This window comes from Corvus moneduloides, chromosome 4 (assembly GCF_009650955.1).
Source record: "Corvus moneduloides isolate bCorMon1 chromosome 4, bCorMon1.pri, whole genome shotgun sequence".
In the NCBI taxonomy this organism is placed as follows: Eukaryota; Metazoa; Chordata; class Aves; order Passeriformes; family Corvidae; genus Corvus; species Corvus moneduloides.
The window spans coordinates 13952062-13973419 of NC_045479.1; the positions used below are offsets into that span (position 1 = coordinate 13952062).

The 21358-nt window shown below is 42.5% G+C and overlaps 1 protein-coding gene across 6 annotated transcripts in view; it reads left to right on the forward strand.

Moving 5' to 3' along the window:
• ITPR2 (inositol 1,4,5-trisphosphate receptor type 2) overlaps positions 1-21358 on the forward strand; it is a 245710-nt gene that overhangs the window by 173111 nt on the left and 51241 nt on the right. For all 6 annotated transcript variants that reach the window (XM_032105470.1, XM_032105472.1, XM_032105471.1 and 3 more), the window contains 3 exons: positions 860-970; positions 5765-5860; positions 7031-7150. In XM_032105470.1, the coding sequence (XP_031961361.1) occupies positions 860-970; positions 5765-5860; positions 7031-7150 (327 nt within the window). The remainder of the gene's footprint in view (positions 1-859; positions 971-5764; positions 5861-7030; positions 7151-21358) is intronic.

The window sequence follows — 21358 nt, forward strand, 5'->3', positions numbered from 1 at the left end:
TATCTGCTGGGAAGTCACTCAGGATTTGAGCTACCCTTGTTTACACCAACTCCAAGTCTAATTCAATATATTTCAGGGGCAAATGCTCCATGCTCTCATTTTTATTTTTCTCCCCCTCTCTGTCTTTCTGGAAGACTTTTCCTTTCCTAGTGACCTATCAACCTGCCAGAGTAAAGTGCCACAGGCTCTTGTATAACTGACTCTTACATGCAAGGCCTAGAACATCCAGAACTCCAGCTGTAAAGGCATTTGGGAAGTACCATTGGTCACAAATGGAGCTTTGAATTCCATATCCAGAAATACCCTTCTGTGCAAGACATGTCCAGATGCATGTAGAGAACCTTGATTTTCATGAGCACTTCATGCTATAACAGCAATATTAATGCTGGCTGCTGAGGGCAAATGAAGAATCTGAGCGTGCAAATTTGGTTGTGCCTGCAGTCAAGCTTGCCTTTTATGTCTGAGGCTGGCATGTGCTCAGCTGAATCTGGCAGTGCTCCTGAGGGCTGCTGTCTGTAACTTGTACCACTTGGTGCCAAGCCCTGCAGGATTCACTGGGAGCAGATTTTAGCTTGCACCACCTTTTTTCCAGTTGGGTGTTTCACTGCTGGCAGTGTTTGGGTTAGTTCTGTACACACAAGTCTCCCCCAGCACTTCTTGTGGCATGTTTTCAGGCTGTTCTGCTTTGGCTGAAAGGTTCATTGCTGTTGCAAGGTGGTTTACGTTCTGGGTCCTTCTTTTGGAAATTTCCTGATGTGCATATTCTCTCCCTCCCTCTGGCTATATTGTCTCCCTCTTTTCCCTGCTCCTCCCCTCCCTCCCTCCTGCCCTTGCCCCATTCCTTTCTCTTATTTTGCAGACATGCATAGCCACCCATGAGTCTAATGGGATTGATATTATAATTGCTCTCATCTTGAATGACATAAACCCTCTTGGCAAATACTGCATGGACTTGGTGCTTCAGCTCAAGGTACAGTATATGTAAATTTGTTTATTTGCATTTGGGTAATAACAGAAGACATACCTGTGTGAGAGCTCTAGGCAGCCTGACATTTACTTAATCTTACCATTGTGCAATATGCTCAGAAGCCTTTGGGAAAAAAAGCTTGCAAATGAGTTCATCTCAGCTTCAGAATCCTTATCAGGCCCTCTGCCATAGGCTTTTTGACCCACTCCTGTGTTTGGGACTATGTCCTCAGCTTTTTCTTTAAAAAAATCCTATCAATCAGGCATGACACAGCTAGCATGAAAAGTCTGTAATGTGGATTAAAAATCTCTCAAGACTGATAAATAGCCATACTGTACAGGCATGCAACAAGTCAGACATTCTCTCTAAATACTTTGAATTCTTCAAAATTATTTGAGAAGGAAATACTGTGAAAAAGAATAATGCATCAGGTGACCTGCAATGTCAAATAAAGTTGAAAACAAGGTTCAAGTAAATTGTACTTTATTTCCCTTCTCAGTGTCCTCTAAGGGGAAACACAAAGTGTAGAGTGTGAGGGCATAGCCTAGAGCAGGAGGGCTCGTAAAGTAATCTTGTTCTATATTCTGGGGAGAGTTGGACAGGCTCTTAGATAAGTTTCTCCTGCCTGGGTGCCAGTGCATGTGGAGGGGAGCTCTGCAGCTGTACTGTCTGCCAAGCAGGGTAGAATCTGTCCAGGAGGAGCCCTGGGTTATTGCCTTTTCTTGCCTCCCAAATTAAGTATTTCCATTGCAGATGGTCTGTTTCCTCCCCAAACCAGCAAATACTTTGTGGTAGCTGCATTGCATCATATTGGCAACATTATACATGTCTAATAAAATAATTAATATAGCTATATATCATGTACAATGAAACATTGAATCAACAGTGCCTTACATATGATTTTAATAACTGTAATTACATTTTTGAATGGCAATATAATTCAGGCCCCCCTCTAGCAAAACACTTAGGCAGACATTTAACTTTGAACATGCAGACAGTTCTTTTGAAGTCCAAATTTCAGCCTCTGTAAAGATGTAGCTGCGTTCACTCCAGTGCCATTTTGATTTGCCATTGTTGTGAGGCTAGCAAATGGTTGTAGAACAACCTTCCTGTGTAGTAGCCAAAAATGGAGTTCAGAGACAGCTCTGCAAGGACCAGTGAGACCCTGTTCACAGGAGGCCATCTGTGCTCAGACTCACTCAATTAGCAGACATTGTGGTGGATGATAGCAGAGGTTCAAACTGTGGAAATGGTTCAGATTTTACAGAATCACAGAGTCATTTGTTTTAATAGGGATGTCTTGAGGTCATCTTGTCCAAGCCCCCTGCTCAAGCAGGGTCAGCTAGAGCAGGTTTCCCAGGACCATGTCCAGCTGAATATCTCCGCAGCTGGAGACTCCACAACATTTTGGGCACCCTATCCCACTGTTTGATCCCTGTCACAGTATAGAAGTGTTTTCTTGTGTTTAGATAGAATTTCATGGGTGTTTTATTTTGTCTCTTGCCCTCTCACCGGACACTGCTGAGAGGGGTCTGGCACCCTCTTTTAGATTTCCTCCCACCAGGTGTTTATACACATTGATAAGATCCATCTGAGCCATCTGTACTCCAGGCTGAACTCACAACTTTCAGTGGCTCCTTATATGAAAATTGCTGCATTCCCTTCATCATTTTTATGGCTTTTTGCTAGACTCTCGTTCCATTATGTCCATATCATTCTTGTACTGGAGCTGGACACGTTGCTGGGCAAGATGTGATCTCAAGAACTGGATCCAAATTAAGAAGCTGCCCTTTTTGATTTTGAGTGGCAGCACATTGAAATATTAAAGCAATGAGTTTACCAAGTAATGTTTAACATTGACACACACATTGTCAGTGTTCATAGGCAACTTTGAAGTCGCAAATACATAAACTTTGTGTTGAAAATACAGAATTCAAAGTATATAGGCCCATACATTTACACTTACAAACAAGCTCAGACACTGTTTTCAGGGGACATTGTATGTTGAACTTACACCTCCCAACCAGAGGAAAGGCAATGCAGAGTTATATTTTCCCATGCCATCTTAGTTTAGCTTGTTTTGCACATAGTTTTTGATGTGGTATTTAATTACATCTTCATGGATTATATTTTCCAGTGGACTCCCGAATCATGTAGTGAGCAGAGCAGACAGTGCTCACTGAGTGCACAGATGGCCAATGCTCTATTCTGCCTCTTTTTAATTTTGAGTGTGACCCCCTGGCCTTCCTTACTGACTGGTGTGTAAGCCCTGGCACACAGTAAGACCTCAATATCTGCCACATCTGTGACAGGATGAAGAGACATTATCAGTCTAAGTGTACAGAGAGTCTAATACAGGTGTCTTCCTTTTTTTCCTCATAGCTGTATCTAGTTGCTTCACTCATTAATTTATTTGTCCAAAATTTTTCTCAGGAGATGAGATGGGAGACCAGGTAAAGGTGGAGTGAAGAGTAGAAGTGCTTTGGGCTGTCCTGTTTTTTAGCACCTGGAAACTGATTTTTCTCAGTACTAATGTGTTACGAACTTTGTGCTGTATTTTCCAAGTGATGGACTTCTTTTCCTCACTGATGTCTGGGATTAGAAATCAGATCCAAATGTTCAGAAAGTGAGGAATAAGTAGTCAAATAACCATCTCAAATGCCTGCTGTAATTCTAGTCCATGGCATGGCACTTCTGCTGAGTCAGAAGCAAGAAGCTGGCTGTTGATGACACAAAGTTCTACCTACCCTCTACCTTTCCCAGCTTCCTGGGAGCTGCAGCAGATTTCTGTCCATCCCCAGGGTTGTCTGCATTGGGAAATAGATTCAAAGTCCTCCTCACCCCTCAGTGAGTGGACTGATGCCTTCCTCCTGTTTCCTCCTTTTCCTTACCAAGCTACCTGGGAGCCTGTCATGGCCCCTTCCCTCCTCCTCAGTTTGAGATCCTACCAGTGCTACCACAACTGACTTGATCACTACTGTAAGGGAAAACTGCAGAAGAGGAAGCATCCTGCTTTTCAGAACAGCATCCTGTTAGGAATCCTCATCAAAATGCTGTCCTCTCCCTCCACGTGTTCTCGTTCACTGTGCACGTTAAACTTCAGCAGTGTTGGTTGCAAGGTAAAGAGTCTGACTTGACCTTTCCCATGGATGGTCCTGATTTGATTTGGAAGCAAAAGGAAAGGGATATGGCAAAACTCATATGGAGTGCTGTTCTCCTTGAGCCAGTCCCAGTTAGGTCTTCTCATCTGTTGTTCTTTGTCCTTACCTCATTCCTGTGTCGGCAAGCCCAGGCTCCTCTGTCCTGGCTTCTCTCTCAGCTCCCAGCCTCTTCTCCCAGAAGTTTCTAATTCCCCAGTTATGTACAAGTCTTCATTCTAATCTACTCTCCTTCCATTTACCTTCAGTCTCATCCTTCAGTCCTCCAGTCAGAGGTGTTTAATCCTCAGTTTAACACAGCCCAGAGCAAGCTGCTTTGAGCAGGGGCTGGACTGCTGGAACCTTAGTCCAGAGGGCAGCCTTTAGTGTGTGGTTTTATGATCCAACCTGCATGGCTTTGTGATTCTGTGCTCACCAAGAATAACTCCTGTGGGCTTTTAGCTGTGGAATTAGTGTGTTTCTGCTCTGTGGTACTCAAACTGTAATTTACAAAATGCTTCCGAGTTGGATGAGTTTGGCTGGGAGACTTCGACTCGTGTGATTGTTCTATTGGCCTCTAGTGCTCCTTATTTTCAGCTCTATCATCAAAACTTGGGGATGCAAAGTCTGCTTAAAACACAAGTTGCTTAAACATGTAGGGAATAACGTCTTTCTTTTTACCATGGTCCCAAAAGGAGCTGAACCCTTTTCCTCTGAAACTGCCCATGCCAATTGTCTGAGGCACACCCTCACTGGAGAAATTTCAGCTGCAATTGTTGATAATGGCAATAAGCAGCTGAGAATGAGGTTGTAGGGTGGGTTGGGAGTTTTCCTGGTCCCTACCTCTTCCCTTGGGGCTGCCTCCTGCTTCCAGGTGTTCCAACAGCTCGGTCTGTAACAGGGGATGATGAGGGGATGCTGTGACAGATCAGCCAAGGCAACCCTGCTCTGCCAGAAAGCAGCCAGACCTCCAGAACCATTCTTCCTCTCCACTTCACCACAGCTGATTTAATTGGAAGACAGACGGGTCTCTGAAGTCTGAGGCACCACTGGGCTACTGCTGCTAAAGCTCATGCTGTGTAATCCTCAGGAGAGATTTGGTGAAAAGCAGCCAGTTGACAAAGCAAAGGTTGTCTTTATGTATTCCCCCAGGAATATTTAGTAGTGAAACAAAATCTCAGAAGCGTATGAAAACAGTTTATTTTACAGCCTTTCAAATAATAACCAGCTGGACTTCATAAAAACCAAAGGGGAAGGAAACCTGCCTGAATGATAAAACCTTTTGTGTAATATGTTTTGTAATTGCCTCTGTTGAGTCTCGTTTTAACAGAAAGCCAAGGCAAAAATTGCTAGGTAGGCAATAAGGAAAGGAAATGGAATTTAATTTCTTGTGCACAGTCTGCAGCAACACTCTGTATTTAAGTCAAATATTTTTCAGTGTTTAAAATTTTCCTTCCAATATTGCGTGCAGAGTTAGTGCTACAGTATGCTGACACTAAAAAAACCCCAATTAAATATGTCAGTAAAATAAAAGATGCAAGTGGTTGAAAATCTTATCCACTAAAAAGTGGTCCTCGTAATCTCAATTAAAACAAATGCAAGGGTCATTAATCCATGAAAGAGATTTAAAATTTGCATTAATTTGGTTTTGTATCTCTAGAACAATGCCTCCAAGCTTCTGCTGGCTATTATGGAAAGCAGGCAAGACAGTGAGAATGCGGAAAGAATCCTTTTCAACATGAGACCAAGAGAACTGGTGAGAAAACTTGTGAATATTCATAAATCTTTTGGCTGAAAAAAAATCTGTCATTAAAACATTTTTAAAATGATCTGTATCTAAGCTGAGAAGTGTTGGCAGCGTATGGTGGCACAATGTATCAGGATAGTACTAATTCACAAAAAGTACTTTAAAAGGATCAAGCATGCATGATTTCAGTCTTTACGACTTCATTATTTTTATCCATTCCAAGCACTTTTCTGTAATTGTTTCCTAACTAAATTATCATATTCTGGTAGACTGTCTTCAAGTACAGTTTTTCAGGGGCTGGCAAATTAAGCTTGTACAGTTTATGAAGCAGTGCTAACAGAAATGTGTGTGTAGACATAGAATATATTTAATATACATGTATGTTATATATTTATGTTTCATGAACAAAGAGAGTTCCAAACAGTTGTTGCTGTGTTTTGGAACAACCCTGATGTTTGTGGAGGCCTCCAGGAACTTTAAATGGGTTGGAAATCTGGAGAAATTGTTTCCAATATGACTTGACCATGTAACAACAGAGACTGAGAGATCTGGGAATTCTTGAGGGATTCTGGGGAAGTATCTGGAGGCATCATCCCTGCCCTTAGGCAGAGCCCAGTGCCTGCTGGTTTCAGGGCCTCATCACTAGGTGACATCTCAGCAGGATGAGGCCCTCCCTAGGGTACAACTGCAGGTTTCCTTTGTGTGGGGAACCCTATGCTGGTCCTGTAAGAGGCTTTTGAATATTTGGAATTTCCCCAGCACCCTGCCCAGATCTTCCTTTCCTTTTTGGTTTAGGTGTGTTTTTTTCCTGTGAAATTGTGTTGCTGCCTGTTCTGGCCAGAGGAGGATCGTGGCTGCGCTCTAAGTGCTGCACAACACTCCCTGCCATATCTAGACCAGCCTTTTGAAGCTTTTGTGAAAATACCTGCTCACAAAGGCTCAGCATTCCTGTTCCTTTCTCATGGTTGCTGATGAAAAATGTAGTGGTTTGGAGCTTCATAAATCCTTCAAGCTTGTCTTTGTTCAGAAAGTGTTTCTCAGGCTGCTCACTCTTCTTGCGGAACTGCAGGGCACCCATCCAGGCTGGAGCTGAACAAAGTGGCTGTGTTCAAACATCATGTGTTTTTTCCCCAAGAATCACATTTATTTCATCTCTTCCTGGCTGGGTTTGTGTTGCAGGTAGATGTGATGAAGAATGCCTACAACCAAGGTCTGGAATGTGACCACGAGGAGGAGAATGGAGATGATGGCATCTCCCCAAAAGATGTTGGCCATAATATCTATATTTTGGCACATCAGGTACGTCTTATTTGTTTTGTGACGACTTCCAGAAAAGTGTTATGTGGTTAAACTCCACATTGTCACAGGTGGGGTGATGCGCTTCAGTGGTAAGAGAGAAGTAACAGTGTGTTTACTGATAAAAAGCAAAGCTTGATAGCCAATGTGACAGTGGGTTAATGAGATTCAATGGCAAGGCACACTCGATTGTTTACTGCATGCAGGACAGGCTCAGCCAGCACTGTGAGGGAGACCCTCCTGTTGAATTATGATGTTAAGGAACGATCCCCTTGCATTCTAAACTCCTTCTGAGAGGGGAGTTTAGGTGCAGCTGGATCCAGACTTAGTCCCAGCCTTGCCCAACAGTTTATGTCTAAAGGATTATCTGCACACAGTCAATCCTTTCTATTGTTTAGCCATCAAGATTTCAGAGTTTAGCATGCTATTAACCACTTACCAAGAGTCTCTTGTGGTAAAGAATCTCTCAGTCTTGAGAAGCAACCTTGAGAGGCATCCCCTGCTCAAGGGGACATCCTGAATATGTTGGTCCTCCCATTGAGGAGAAATTTCACACAAGTTGTTATTTGTGTGAGATAACAATGTAGAGTAAAACAGTGACTGTCCGCTTAGCTTTGTCTTCTTTTGACATTAACAGATCACTTATATCAATCAAATCATAAATTGTGTTACCATTATTGGTGTATTTTAAATAGTGCCTTCAGTTGTGATACCAAGCGAACTTGATTTCAGAAGATTCCTATTATTTTAGATATTACTTTGCCAATAAGAATAATTGGGCCTTTTCACTGCTTTCTCCTTTTGAATTATGCTGTAGTGCCCTCAAGCTTTTTCTGATCACTTTTACTTCTCTACTGGTAAAGGTAGAATGTACACTGAAGGTTGTTATTTAATGGCCTATTTATTCTTCAGAGTAGCTGGTGTCAAAAATAGTTTATCTTTCAATTATGTTCAGAGTATTGTAAAGTTTTTTGTAGTTGAAAAAGTAAGGACCAAGAACTTCTTGGTTATATCATAAATTACTGTATTTGGTATTTCTTATAAGGGCCAAATTTAAAAAAAAATAGGTTTTCCCTGAGTAAGAAGAAATAAACAGAGGGGGAGAGGGAGTGTTCCTCATTCATTATGTTTATTAAGTGTTGTTAGGAATTGAATACTCGGTGGAAAAAATAAGAGAAGAAAGCAATCTATAGTTACAGTAGTGTTATGCAATGTTTCTTTCAAGCAAGGAATGCAAAAAAACAGTTACTGAGTAATGCTGGTGTGCTTGCAGCACATTTAAATAAGTGAGTATTGTTATTATGTTGGTGGTGGTGTGGTTGACCATGTTGTGCTCTCATGCTGTGTGTGGGGCTGTACATAAGATGCCCATCAGAGATGACAGTATTTTCAGAAAGCATCTGCAGCCCCTTACCTTGTAGGACTATTTACTCCTTGTCTGAATGCTTATAATGAAAATTTAAATGCCTGCCCAATGGAAATGTCAGTATTTTCTGTCTTCTGCCTACAGTTCGTGTTAAATCACATAACAGGGTCTGTGACATGGAAAATACGATTTGGGGGAGTGGAATATAGGCCTAAAGCTGTACATGAAGTGACTGCTGGGGTCATTTTAAACAAGAGGCCACTGCCAGGGGTACACTAGCTGGCTGAGGTGTAGGTTAAGGTCTGTCCCTAGGTTCATATCCATGGTGCTGGGGAGGTCCATGATGCCACTCCACAGCTATTCCTGATCATAGCTGGCGTTTTGGTTGCATAAGGGTGGATATTTTTACAGCAATTTACTGAGCTCCTTCCTGTTCTGTAAAATTAAATGTCACGATTGGCTCTGTATGCTGTAAAAATATCCATCTTTTTACAAAAAAAAAAAAAAAAAAGAAAAAGGAAAAAAGAAAAAAAGACTGTTTTCTTCTTCTTGCATTTCTGTAACATAGTACTTGTGTTTACAATAGCTTTGCACCCATGTCAGGCCCCATATCAAAACAAAGCAATGCAAGGGCAGGCAATTTGGGGCCTTTCTGTGTCCTCTGCTAATGAAAAGCTACAATTCTTGGCACAGGCCTGCTGATCTTTGACCCCAAACTGTTTCCATGTGTGCCCTTTTGCTCGCCCTGGGATGGGCAGGATACGAGCATGGACCCTCCTCAGTAAGGCCATTGTTGCTGGGTTCCTTTGCTGGCTTCAGTCTCCAAACACCCTCTGCTTTGCTGTCAGAGTGGCTTTTTGGTGTCTGGGCCTTCTGCTGGGCTTAGCTGACCTGATTTACGTAGTATTTCTTTGCTGTGGCCGTTCACCTGACTTACTTTTTTCTACAACCAGTGTGACTCTTCAGTCACTTTCCTTACGCTTCCTGGTGCCCACTTGCTCTAGCTACAGCTTTTTGGTCCCTCTGTAATAGCAGAATCAAGACTGAGAGTTCCCCTTTTTGCTGTTCCAGCCCTCAAACACAGACAGTTTATTTTGGGGAGCTCCGACTTTCAGTTTTTGTCGTTGCACTCTTCAGGGCAATGCTGGGTTCTGCATTTTGCCACCACTACATCCTTCCTTGCCCTTCCTGTGGTTGATTTTACCAGAAGCAAGAGGCATTCTTGTAAATGTTTGACCCACAGTGCATAGAAAGTTGTACCTGTATCACAAGCAAGGCTGAGATTTCTGTTAGTAAATTGTCCTTACAGCCTCCCAGCCCCTGCCCTAAATGTGCACTTGTACATCGTGCACACACAGAAGGGTGTGGGCACAGCAGCCGTGTCATGCCAGTGATCACATGTCTTTCACATGTTTCACTGTCCTCTCTTTCCTTTATTTCTTCATCTTCCTCCAGCCTGCCACGTGCCATGGCTGTGCTGCTTCCCCTGCACTGACCCCGGGGCTGTCTGGACACTGCTGCTCCTCACTTTTCCTGCTCTTCAATGAGCAGAGGGGAGAAGGGAGTGCCACTGGGAGGAAGCAGAACTGAGCTGTCCACGAGGAGCAGCCCTGAGCTGCAGCCCTACTCTGCAGCCTGGCTTTGGGGCTCCTTCCAGATGTAGCTCTTCTACAGCTGCTTGTGGAGCAGTGACATGAGCTGGTGCTTGACCTCACATCCTGGAAAAATAAGCCTGTTATTGGTGGGTAGAAAGGGTTCGCAATTCTCTTGAAAATCAACAGAGGAGATTCTGTTTTCTTTCTGTAGTTCAAATGTCATGCTCAGAGCTGAGCCTTGACCTTGCTAATTCCTTGCAGTAGTCTCGGCTGAGTGCCAGAGGTGTATTATGGACAGTTCCATCACCTCTGTCAGCACTTCTCTTCCAGCCTCAGTCAATAGGTATGGTGTTTTCATTGCTGTCCTCTTAAGAGATGGTGTTAAAGCAGGTCACACTTTGTTTTGCAAAGTTAGTAAGGCTGTCCACGAAGAGACTTCATCTTGATGTGATGTCCCTGTAGGAAATTCCAAAAGCTTTTGACACAGTAGCACCAAAAAAAGTTTCATTCTTGCTCCTTATTTGCAGAAGCATTAGTGTAGGAGAATAAAATTTTTAAATGGTTACACAATGAAAGAAATTATAAAAGGCTAAAGAAATCCTCTGGCTTTTCAGATGACTGCTTGAGCTGGCTGCCTGTTAGTCATAACAAAGTATTTCAGAAGTTTGTCAACTAAAACACAACCCTTCATTGGCAGTATTTCCATGAGGTTCATGATCCATTTGATTTACTATGAAGCAAGATAAGGCACTGATTATAACCAGAGGCTCCCGTACTCTGCATACATAGATAGATAGATATATATATATGTTTTATATATATATATATATATATATATCTGTGCTTCTGTTAGTGAAAAATACTTTGGAGTGTTTGTGTTTCTCAGCTCATGCAAACTGTCTAAATCAGGCATGGAGCCCAAGCTAATCCACTGTACCTTTCAGCAGGGGCTTTATTCATGAGGGTCACAAGAACGTGAAATAACTTTACATAGCTTTTTGTCAGCTTGCAGCGTGGCAAGAGTGCACTTTCATCTGCCTGTAGAGCTGTGGAGACACATCCTTGATCTGGAAGGATGTGAGTGGGGAGGGAGTAAGGGAGCAAACTAACAAAACTTTCAGGTTTCCAATGCCTTATGAACTCCTCTGCCTGGTTCCCAAGGCTGTGGCAGGGGTGCTGACCCAGCGTGCCACCCCTTTCGTGATGCACGTTCCGTGGTCTCAGGCTAGCAAAATGTTTCCTCAATTTTAAGTTTGTGCTTAAATGCCCTGTTGGAAAGGGAGCACAGGTCTTGGAATTCCACAATACCTTTGTCACTTTCAGGTAAATAGAAGTTTGTTTGTTTATAGTGAGATTAAGCTAAAATATTATTTAAATCCCAACCAAGTAAACTACTTATATTTATACAATTGTCTGGTGCCACCAAGACTTAATGAAAAATTTTTCCTCACCCCATAAGGTTAGAAGAATTATCACTGTCTGATATCAGTGCAGTGAAGACAAGTTTGAACCAGGCTATCTTCTGATAGACTAACACAGTTGGTTAGTCTTCCCTAGTCTTCCCCTAGTTGCCCTTCCATTTATAAGTTCTTAAAATAAACCAAGGAAAAAGAGGTGGATCTGCTGTGAACTGTAAAGTTCTCACTGCAGGTACTGCTAAGGACACACATCTTCCACTCTGGTGCTAATTTTAAATGGACTGAGCAAAATAAGTCATTCAGCCTTATATATTTGTTAGTATATTAATAAAAGAATCAAGATTTTTTTTATCAAACTTGGCAGGCATTATCAAACTAATGTCTTACTGCCGTGTTTACTTCATTGCTTAGTAGTGTGGACAGATGAAGGGTATTTGCTAACTAGGCAATTAAAATGGCAATAATTGATGGCATGGATTTATAGTTTGGGAGTAGGGATACACAACCTTTTTTAAAAGTTACTATTTTTGACGTTTGAAATAGGAGAGGTTTGATAATGAGACTTGGATATGATACATTCGTTAAGGAAAAAGTCAGTTTTAAAAAATTTAGCTATCCACATAGGAAAAATTCTGAGAAGCACAAAGCCTTTTGTTTCTGTGGGTTTCTCTTTAGTCTGTCTTTCTGTAACTTTCATCAGATTTGAGTACACCCAGGGCTGGGACCACCTTTACTTTCCACATCAGTTCTGTGCCTACAGCTGCATGGTTCTGGGACTCTTACCTGCTCTAGCAGAACAAAGAAATGGCAATAATAATAGTAATAATAATAATAATAATAATAATAGTTTCAGAATTTTTTTAAGACTTAATCTTACTTTTTAGAGGGTTTTGGAGCAGTTAAACGCTCTCATTAATTTTATGTGCCCCTTTTTAAGTAGGTGGTATTATCTGATGTTACAGGTAAAGGCACCAAGGCAGAAGCAGGCACAGACAGGAAGTCATGAGCTGTCATGGGAAGCAATCTGGCTTGTTTGATCCCCAGTGCTTTGCTTTGACTGCCACATTGGCTTCCCTCCTATGCTCACTCCATCCCAGCTACTTTGCTAGTGTGGAAAATCAGCTTTTTTTTGGGTAGTGCATAATCACTGAGCACATTAGTACCCCAGAAGTCTTCCTGGAGACATGCTAACGTGTTTTTCAAATAAGCTTTCCTGTGCTGCTAATATTATGGGTTGCTGAGGCAAGAAAAGTTTTCATAAGGTAACAGATGCAAATGTGTGCATTTGTGTGAGGGAGGTATTGTAAGGCTTAAGGGGTTTTTTGTGGGTGGTTATTTTTGGTGTTGTAGTTTGGAGCAGTTCCTGGATTTCCTTCACTTTGCTGTATTTTAACTTTTAGACAGATTCACTTAGACCTTCGTCCTTCTTTTCCCTTGAGTTTGTGTGTGTGTGTATAAAATAAAAGACAATTATTAAAACATATACTATAAGCCAAATGTGGATTCTTGTACTCATCCATTTGTCTTGACCTGAATATAATTCAAGCCAGGTCAAGGAATTCCATGGCAAGACCTTGCTTAAAATGATGGGTGCAGATCTTCCGTGGTTTAATGTGTGAGGAAACAAGTAACACTGTAAATGCAGGCCTCCAAATGTGGAATAGGATCACTGCACGTGACTTCTCCAAAGCTTTCTGAACTGAGTGGGTTGTGCCTGGCTCACTAAACACTGTTCTGCATGAAGTGTGATTGTGGTCAGGTGTAAATTCAGGGTGAAATTTGACTTTTTAAAAAGAAATGTTGGTGAAGAAGGCAGAAATTATTTACTCAATAATGTGCATTGACAAGTGCCTTCTCTAAGACACAGCAAAGAAGCACCTCAAAGGCTGTTTAGGATAGGGAACTGGTGGGACCAGTTACAGCCCAGAAGTCTGCAGTGGGCATGATCTGGCTGAAACTTTAATATCATGGTTATACCATGGAAATAAGATGAACAGAAGACAAGTGGAAAAGTCTTGCAAGAACTGCTTTATCCTTGATAGTGGTGTTGCCATTACTGGCCCATAACATTTGCCTGAAAGAAATCTCCCTGTCCCTGTGGGAACTGGGAGTTCCCAGAGCAATTTGCTCTAAAAGATAGGCTCATCCAATTGGGAAGCAGCTTTGAGCTCAGGCAAGGATCCTCCAGAAGAGCTGATGTCTGGGGACCACACTGGTTCAGTGATCTTTTGAAGCTTGCTGAGTTCTTTCTGCTCACCCTCTGCCTCAGGTGTTGCATGTCTGTCTTTACAAAACATTAGGTTGTGCCTAGGTTCTGATGACAAAGATTTTCAGTTGATTCTGTTTTGTGAAGGAAATGTCTTGGTTCATTTGAGTTTTTACACATCTCTGACTGGTACTCTCTGAAGAAACAAAAAGTGTTTTAGTGTTTGAGACTAGGATTTTGGAAAAAAGACCACTGGTTACACTGAGTGAAAATGTAGTTGGCTCACATTTTGTTTAGCAATGACCATTGTCAAATTGTGCAGCTGATGTGGACAGGAAGCAGTTGGCAGGTATTGTTGGAGGTTGTCCTCCCAAGTACCAGATGACAAAAAGAGAAAAACTTTGTACACAAATAAATAGGACTACCTTTTGAGGCCAGAGGATGATGGACTCTATCCTGTAGGATAAACGTGTCCTTCAGGATGGACAGCTGTGAGTTTGTGCAATAAGTATGCTCTCTTTCTGCAGGACAGGTAAAATTTTTCAAGCTAAAGGATGTCATTTTTTGCAAGGCTATGCTGAACTTCACAGTTTTTTGGTGGTTTTTTGTTTCTTTGTCCTTAACAGAGAAGCTCTTGCTGATAGCAGTGCCAAAACAAAGGGCTGATGGGAGCCAGTCCCAGGAACCGTGACTGTCAGGGGACTTGTAAGCTTGGCTGCCAGACCTGAAGCTTTTCATGGAACTTTTATGCTCCACATGTTGTTTTGTAGTTATCATCCTGATGAGACAGGCTATGGCATCAAAATGACAACGGCTAATTAAATGTCAGGAGAATCAGAAGCTGTTGCAAGGCTTTTACACTGAGATTTCCAAGATTGAAACAGAAGCCAGTGACGCACATCACCCTCCTTGTGGCTCATTAGGATGGGATATAACTCCACGTTCAGCCAGCTGCAGTATAGAGAGACAGTATGGAGGCTGCCATGAGGGCTTGACACTAATGAGCACCTGAAAGCTTAAATAAACCTCTGTGCCTGATGTTAGGTCTCAGGTTATAGCCTTGGCAACTTGTCCTTTGATGTTTTCTTTTTCTCCCCTTCTCCTTGGAATCATTCATCTCAGAATCCTGTTCTGGCTTTGATAGGGATCTACATGGGAACCTCTGTTTTCCATCTGGTGTTGTGTTGACTTAGGCTGCTAAGAGCTGCTAGGATTCAAGCTAGAGCTTTTTACCATAGGTTGGCCACAAAAGTTTTAGCTTATTTTAATTTTTCTGGTTCTACTTCTCTAGAGCAAGATGAAGTGTCTATTCTACATATGTGTGTGATTTATTATATGTAATGTTAACGAGGGATATATCGTGTTTGACTGTGGCAACCGTGCATTTCACTAGTGCACAGGTGGCCTCAATATTTCTGCTTTGTGGGTTTCTTCTTCTATCTTTAACTTCTGTAATCCTTGTGTTTTGTGGTTTACAAGATTTTTTGTCATTGGGAAATATGCTGAATTGGTGTCGGGGCCCAAACGTTACACCAGAAGAAATATCCTTTCTTTGTCAAATGTCTGCATTGTGAAATCTTCACATTAGTCTGTGGTTTTACTCTGAAAATTGGCTGTGGGACAATGAAATACTGTTCAAGACATTCTCTGCTCTCAGGCTCTGTTTGCAGCCCTGTCCTAGCAATAACCACACTACCTTTTTATTGCTGTCTGAAGCAGCATGGGGTGGACAGAGGGACTTCAGTCCTCCTTTGGTTCTCCGTCACCCGTGGGGCAGTTACTTCACTTCCCACATGAAGAATGGGTCTTCATTTAGCTGTGTCCACAGCTGGTCAGCGTGGGAATGCCTCCACTCAGAGTAGGCAAGCAGTACTGATTTATACTGATTTATACGGATTTACACAGGTTTTTACTAGTAGAGAACTTGCCTGTTGCCCTCCAACCATGCTCTTACCCTGGAGCTGCCTGCTTGCTTTTGGCATGCATTTAGAGTGATGATATGTGGGTCACAGGGAGGATGGCTTGACTTTAAACTTTTAGATTGAAATTACTTGGAGAAACGTTATGTAGAATTAAGCATAATTTTCCTTGGAAACTGAGTAAACTCGATCCAGAAGCTGTTGAGAGGCAATAAATGTGGGACCACACAGTGCCGTCTTTCCATAGCCACCCTTCAAAGCAGACTGCGTGTTCAGCCAGCCACCCCTGAGTGCTGTGTGCACATTTCACTGGCTCAGAAATGTATGTAATGTAGCTATTTTGTTCAAATTGCTGCAAACTCCCCTCATTAATGAAGTTGAATTACACAAAGTGTTGAGTTCTTGCTCTGGAGACAGAGCTGGAACTTTTCCATTAGAGGTAACCTTCAAATGAACCAAGGTGCACCTTTTTCTTATAAGTATAGCCCAACCAAAACATTTTACCCTGAGCTGGGGTTTGGTTTGAGGGGGAGTGAGGGTTGGAAATACCATGGAAGTGAAATCTGGTCTCACTTAATAGTATCAGAGCAGTTCTAATAGGCTTCAGATATCTGCATTGTGAAATCCTACACCTTAATTAAAATTAGGGGGGGCATCTTCTCTAACAAAGACATAGTTTTTTATGTTCAGTAGTCATTGAAGTAATTACAGGTTAACAAAAATAAAGAGCATTAAACAGAATGTCAAAATATGTCTGTTCCTCACAGTTGCTCCGTTTTAACTCTCATCTCCTCTGATGTCACAATTTAATTAGGTATCTCAGTCACCATAGAGTTTTCCAGACAAGATCTGAATTTGTAATCTACAAATAGGCAGAGCTCAGTTGCCATCCTCTGTATTTCATTCATTTAACACAGTGCAGAAAAGTGAAAATGAGGTTCACCTTGCACTTTCTCTGAGGCAGCTTTATGAGACACTGAATAAAAGTGTCCAGCTGTGAAATTTAGTTTTAACGGTTGATTATGCTTTTCTACACCGAAAGTGAGGTGATCAGGTACTTATGATCACCTTCAGACCTGCACACAGATAAGCATCTAATCAACCTGGGGTTAAAGAAGCCTTTTCTCTCCCTTTTTCTATGGGCAAGGATTTTCAGAGTTTGTTTTACAAATGATGATCTGTGGTAGCCTTAAATGAACTTCGTTTGGAAAATCTTTCCAGCTTTTTCTGTCTTTGAGTGTGCAGAACACCACTTAGCTGCTAGTTGGTTGGGTAAAGCAGCATTATTTGTGAATGTTTGATAAGGAGAGAGATGAAATTTTTACTCCCACCAGGAGCTGTTACTTCATAGGTGCCAGGTGAAAGTGCTTTCCTGAGGACAATAGCCATAATACAGAGTTGGAAAGAACAACTCATCATTTTACATTCTCTTCTCTCTGGTCCTATGCTCCTAATTTTATTTATTTTTAGGGATGTTTTGCTCTGCTGATTGGAAAGGGAGGCAGAGATTCAATAGCATGGTGCAAAATGTTGGAAAATCTCACCATTGTAATTGTTTGAGGAGAGTCATCTCTCAGTTCCTGTCCATCTCCACACTGGTACACTGCCCTGTTTTCTACTGTACAATGTACATACATCAGGCCCCGGCAGATAGTAGGAAATCCATGTCTGCTGTGAATCCAACAGATTGCAGCTTCTGCTGTTTGCTTGCTGCTTCAGTCTCGTATGTTTTTGACTCTGAATGAGCAAGTTATGCTTTTTTGTGTGTTGTGGAACGACGTGTTGAGAAGGTGGGATGTGAACAGGACTGGCTACGAACAGGCTTTTTAATTTGACATCGATGTAACTTGAATCACAGAGTCTCAGCCATGATTCCAGGCTGCAGCTGAGGACTTAAGCCTCTTTAATGTGCCTCATTGAAGACAGGGAGATGGCTTATCCCAGCCTTTGCAAGGGCAGTGTGCTGTGGCTGTCTTCCAAGCCGCACCTGCCTGTGGCACAGCTGGTGATGATGTCAGGTTGGGTTGGTGAACTGCATTCAGCTGAAGGAGTCACAGTGTGCCAAAGAAACCGTGGCACTATCCTGCAAATAGGAGAGACAAGACGAGTTTGGGTAGATCCTGAAGAAGAGGATGAGTCCATTCTGGAAGGATCAACCCGTGAGGAACTTTCTGCTCATGGTGCCAGAGGAAGGGATGTTGAGTGCCAGTCAACGTCTCCTGGTCTTATAGCTCACAGAAGGAAGTGTGTCCATACTTAAAAACTTGAAACTGTGGTTCCCCTCACCACATTGCCCCCAAAGTAAGAGTCATCAGCAGCAGTTCCCTCTTTTGTTTGTGCTAGCCTGCCTTTTCTAGAGAAGCCACATAGTAGACAGAAGAAGATAGCTGGCAGAGAGTCACATTCTGCAGGGAAGAGAAATATAGAAAGTGAAGGGCTTGGGAGCAAAAGAATTTGAAGAGTTCCTGAAAAGCTCTCTTATCTCAGGTGTTTTTATGCATTTTGGATGTATTTAAAGTGTTGGTGGCTTTTAGAGGTGAACGGTTCTCTTGCTGTGTGGATTTGGGATCTATATATCTGCTGGTTTGGGCCTTTCCCAGACTGTGTCTATACAACACTGGTGCCAATGTTTTTGTCTGCCTTTTATGGAAGTAGCATGTGGCTGGGATCTTCTTCCTTGTTATGCTCTGAAGAAGACTATTTGTAGAAACTCTGCTCTCCTTTTCTTTCTTTTCCATTGAACTTTCTCGTTACCTCCCTATAATCATGTCTGACACTTCCATCATCTGATTTCCTTCCATCCTGTACTTTGCAAAATTTTGCAAACAGTAATCACAGGAGGCAGTCTCTGAGCGCAGTTGTGCCATCCTGTTGGAATTCTGGATTGCATGCTGCTGTCCACATCCTATGTCCAGTATGGCCAGTGTACACCAAAATCCAAGTGTGCCCCTGTATGCATTGGGCTGGTTTGACTCAGGCAGGCACAGCTGCCCATGACGGTTTACACATAGCCTGTGGAGATGTTTCACATCCACCCACCTCAAATTAATTTTGTTTGGTTGCAACGCATTTTGTCTGACCTGAATTTCCCCACACACGTGTACACTTCTTTTTTTTTTGGAATTCAGCTTTGCCTGCAAAAGAAGTTAGAAAGGAGGCACGTGGAAGTAAAGTTCGTTGAAATATTAACAAGTCATTTTGTCTTCTGCTGGTTTTCATCAGAGTAAAAAAGAACAGCAAAACCACAACAAAAATAGCAATGAAATTACTATGGGGGGCTGCAAACATAATAGTGACAGAGTTCACTTAGCTGTGGTGGTTTCTTTTATGTGATAATATTGAGGTGTTTTATTTCTCCCCTGTGAGGTAGATCACTATTAGCTGCAATTTGTAGTGTGCCCCATGTGGAGGCTGGGGAGGAGAGTTGGTGCCTCAGAGGTTACACGAGGCCATGGAAGACCCAGCAACAGAATCCAAAGCGTCTGGACCACCCAGGGACCTGCTCATGTACCACAAGCCATCAGGGAAAGATTAAGTCTGAACCCTTTTGGTTGCTCTGTACGGTATAATTGTCTAATGAAATCAATGAATACTTGATGTGAGAGTCTCCCATTGCTCCATCCCTGCTGTTCCTAATGTTTGTTAACAGATTGCTTTGTGGCAGAGTGCAAAGGTGCCGCTCTATAAAACTGTAATGACTTCTGGAAAGGAAGTTGCCCTGTGTATTGCAGAAAGCACCATTCAGTTTTGATTGGAACATGGGGAGCTGAGAAGTTGTTATTGCTTTTAGTGCAGCTACTTGGAATAAAAATTTCTGCTCAGTTATGGTTAAGATGACATTTCCTTTTTCTCTGCTTTTTTCTCTCCTTGTTTACCGATGGAGTTGGAATGTTCTCATTTGCCCAGGGCAGGGAGCTGGCGTGTGGTAAAGGCCTGGCACGCCAAAGAAGAGGAGCTCCTTTTCTGTCTCCTATGTTCCTCTGTCTGTCACCCATCCTGTTTGCTACTGCCTCGACTTTCTCTTGGCTGTTTTCTCTCGGTCCATGGGGCTTTTCTTGTCAGTCCCCGGGCAGCTTTTTTATCCTTTCTTGCTCTCTAAGACGAAAATGAAGTGTTTGGTGAGATGACTGGGTTATCCCTGGTGAGGGGGTTTGGCGGTGCCAGATCTTACACTGCCTGGCTCTGGGAGCCAAAGGGACTGAAGAGGACAAAAGAGGAAGAGATCGAGGCTGTAAATGAGCCCCAGCTGCACGAGCTTGTTGGCACAGCAAGGTGAGGCTCATCTGACCATTATTTTGCTGTTGCTGCAAGTTACATTTTGTCACAGTTTCCCCTGGTGAAAGACCACTGGCCTTTGCGCTGGCAACCCACACTGCAGGATGTGTGGTTACTGACAGGGTAGGGATGAAGATAATTTACAGCAGATCTGTCAGATGTCACGCCTTGGGCATCAGGTACCAACACTCTTGCCTCACTTTCCCCAAGGGCTGTTGTTCATTAACTGCCAGGCAGTGGAGTGGCCTCCCTGCCCTGACGGGCTCGAGGGGGCTGGCTGGCACCCCAGAGGGGGAGTGAGGCAAGGGCAGAGGGGTCTCTGTGCAGTGTGACAGCTTACAGGCATGTCCACACCCAGTTCCCTCCCCAAAACAAGCCCCAGTCCCCAGCACGCTCCCGACCAGTGCCCTTCCCCTGCCAGGAGTGCCCTGTGTGCCAGGTGCCATCACATGCCAGCCTTACTGCTGCCTTACAGCTGTGAGAAGAACTGAGAGAATTGGAACAAGGATAATAATTCTTTCAAGGATTTTGTTTCTACATTTTTAGATGTTTGTAATACTTCCTAATAGTAATACTGTAAATGGTATCAAGGCATAGGAGCTGTTTGTGCTATTTGTGTCATTCTTTCTGCTTCTCAGCCAGTTATCCAGTGTTTTTTGTACTATTCCATCAACCTTTCCTAGGAAATCAGTTTAACATGTTTGACACCTTGCCTGTGAACTGACTCTTCCATGAAAACCCTGATTGCCTACAGGACACTAAACCTCACTCATTTATATCCCTTTATACCATTCTAGTCATAGAACATCACCTTTACCCCCATGTTTGGCAGTATTAAAATGCTGGGGAGTGAAATAAATATCTCAGAATTTGGGGGTCTCCAACCTCATGTCTATAGCTTCTATTTCTTATACTTTTTTCTTGTATTTCTTGTCCTTTTGGGGCTTCAGCAAAGCCTGGTGTAATCAGCAGGAATTTTGACAACCATCTCAGCTGTATACTGGGTAAGACCTCGTGCCTTTGATGAGAACGTGAGAGGCCCCTGCAGTTTACAAGTTACAACCAGGGACTGACACATCCTTATTAAAATATAGCGTGTCTCTGTGTTTTACAGAAATATTGAAAAGTGGAGAAAAACTTTCTCTTTTCCAAGCAATTTTTCCACATGCACACATGTATTCACACACTGCTATTTTGGCAAACCAATCTACTATACCACGTCAGTGAGTTAATGACAGGCTGGTGAAATGAATGTTCACAGCTTTAAATCAGTCTTTTCTTTAAGAGCATTTAAATAACTTCATTTTTGTTCAAGGTAATCTTAACTATAAAACTACAGGCCTGCAGGAAACACATATATTAATTGCAAAAGGTGGTTCTGCTGTGGTTTTCCACACTGCTGATCACATATGGCATCCCAGATGAGTAGCGG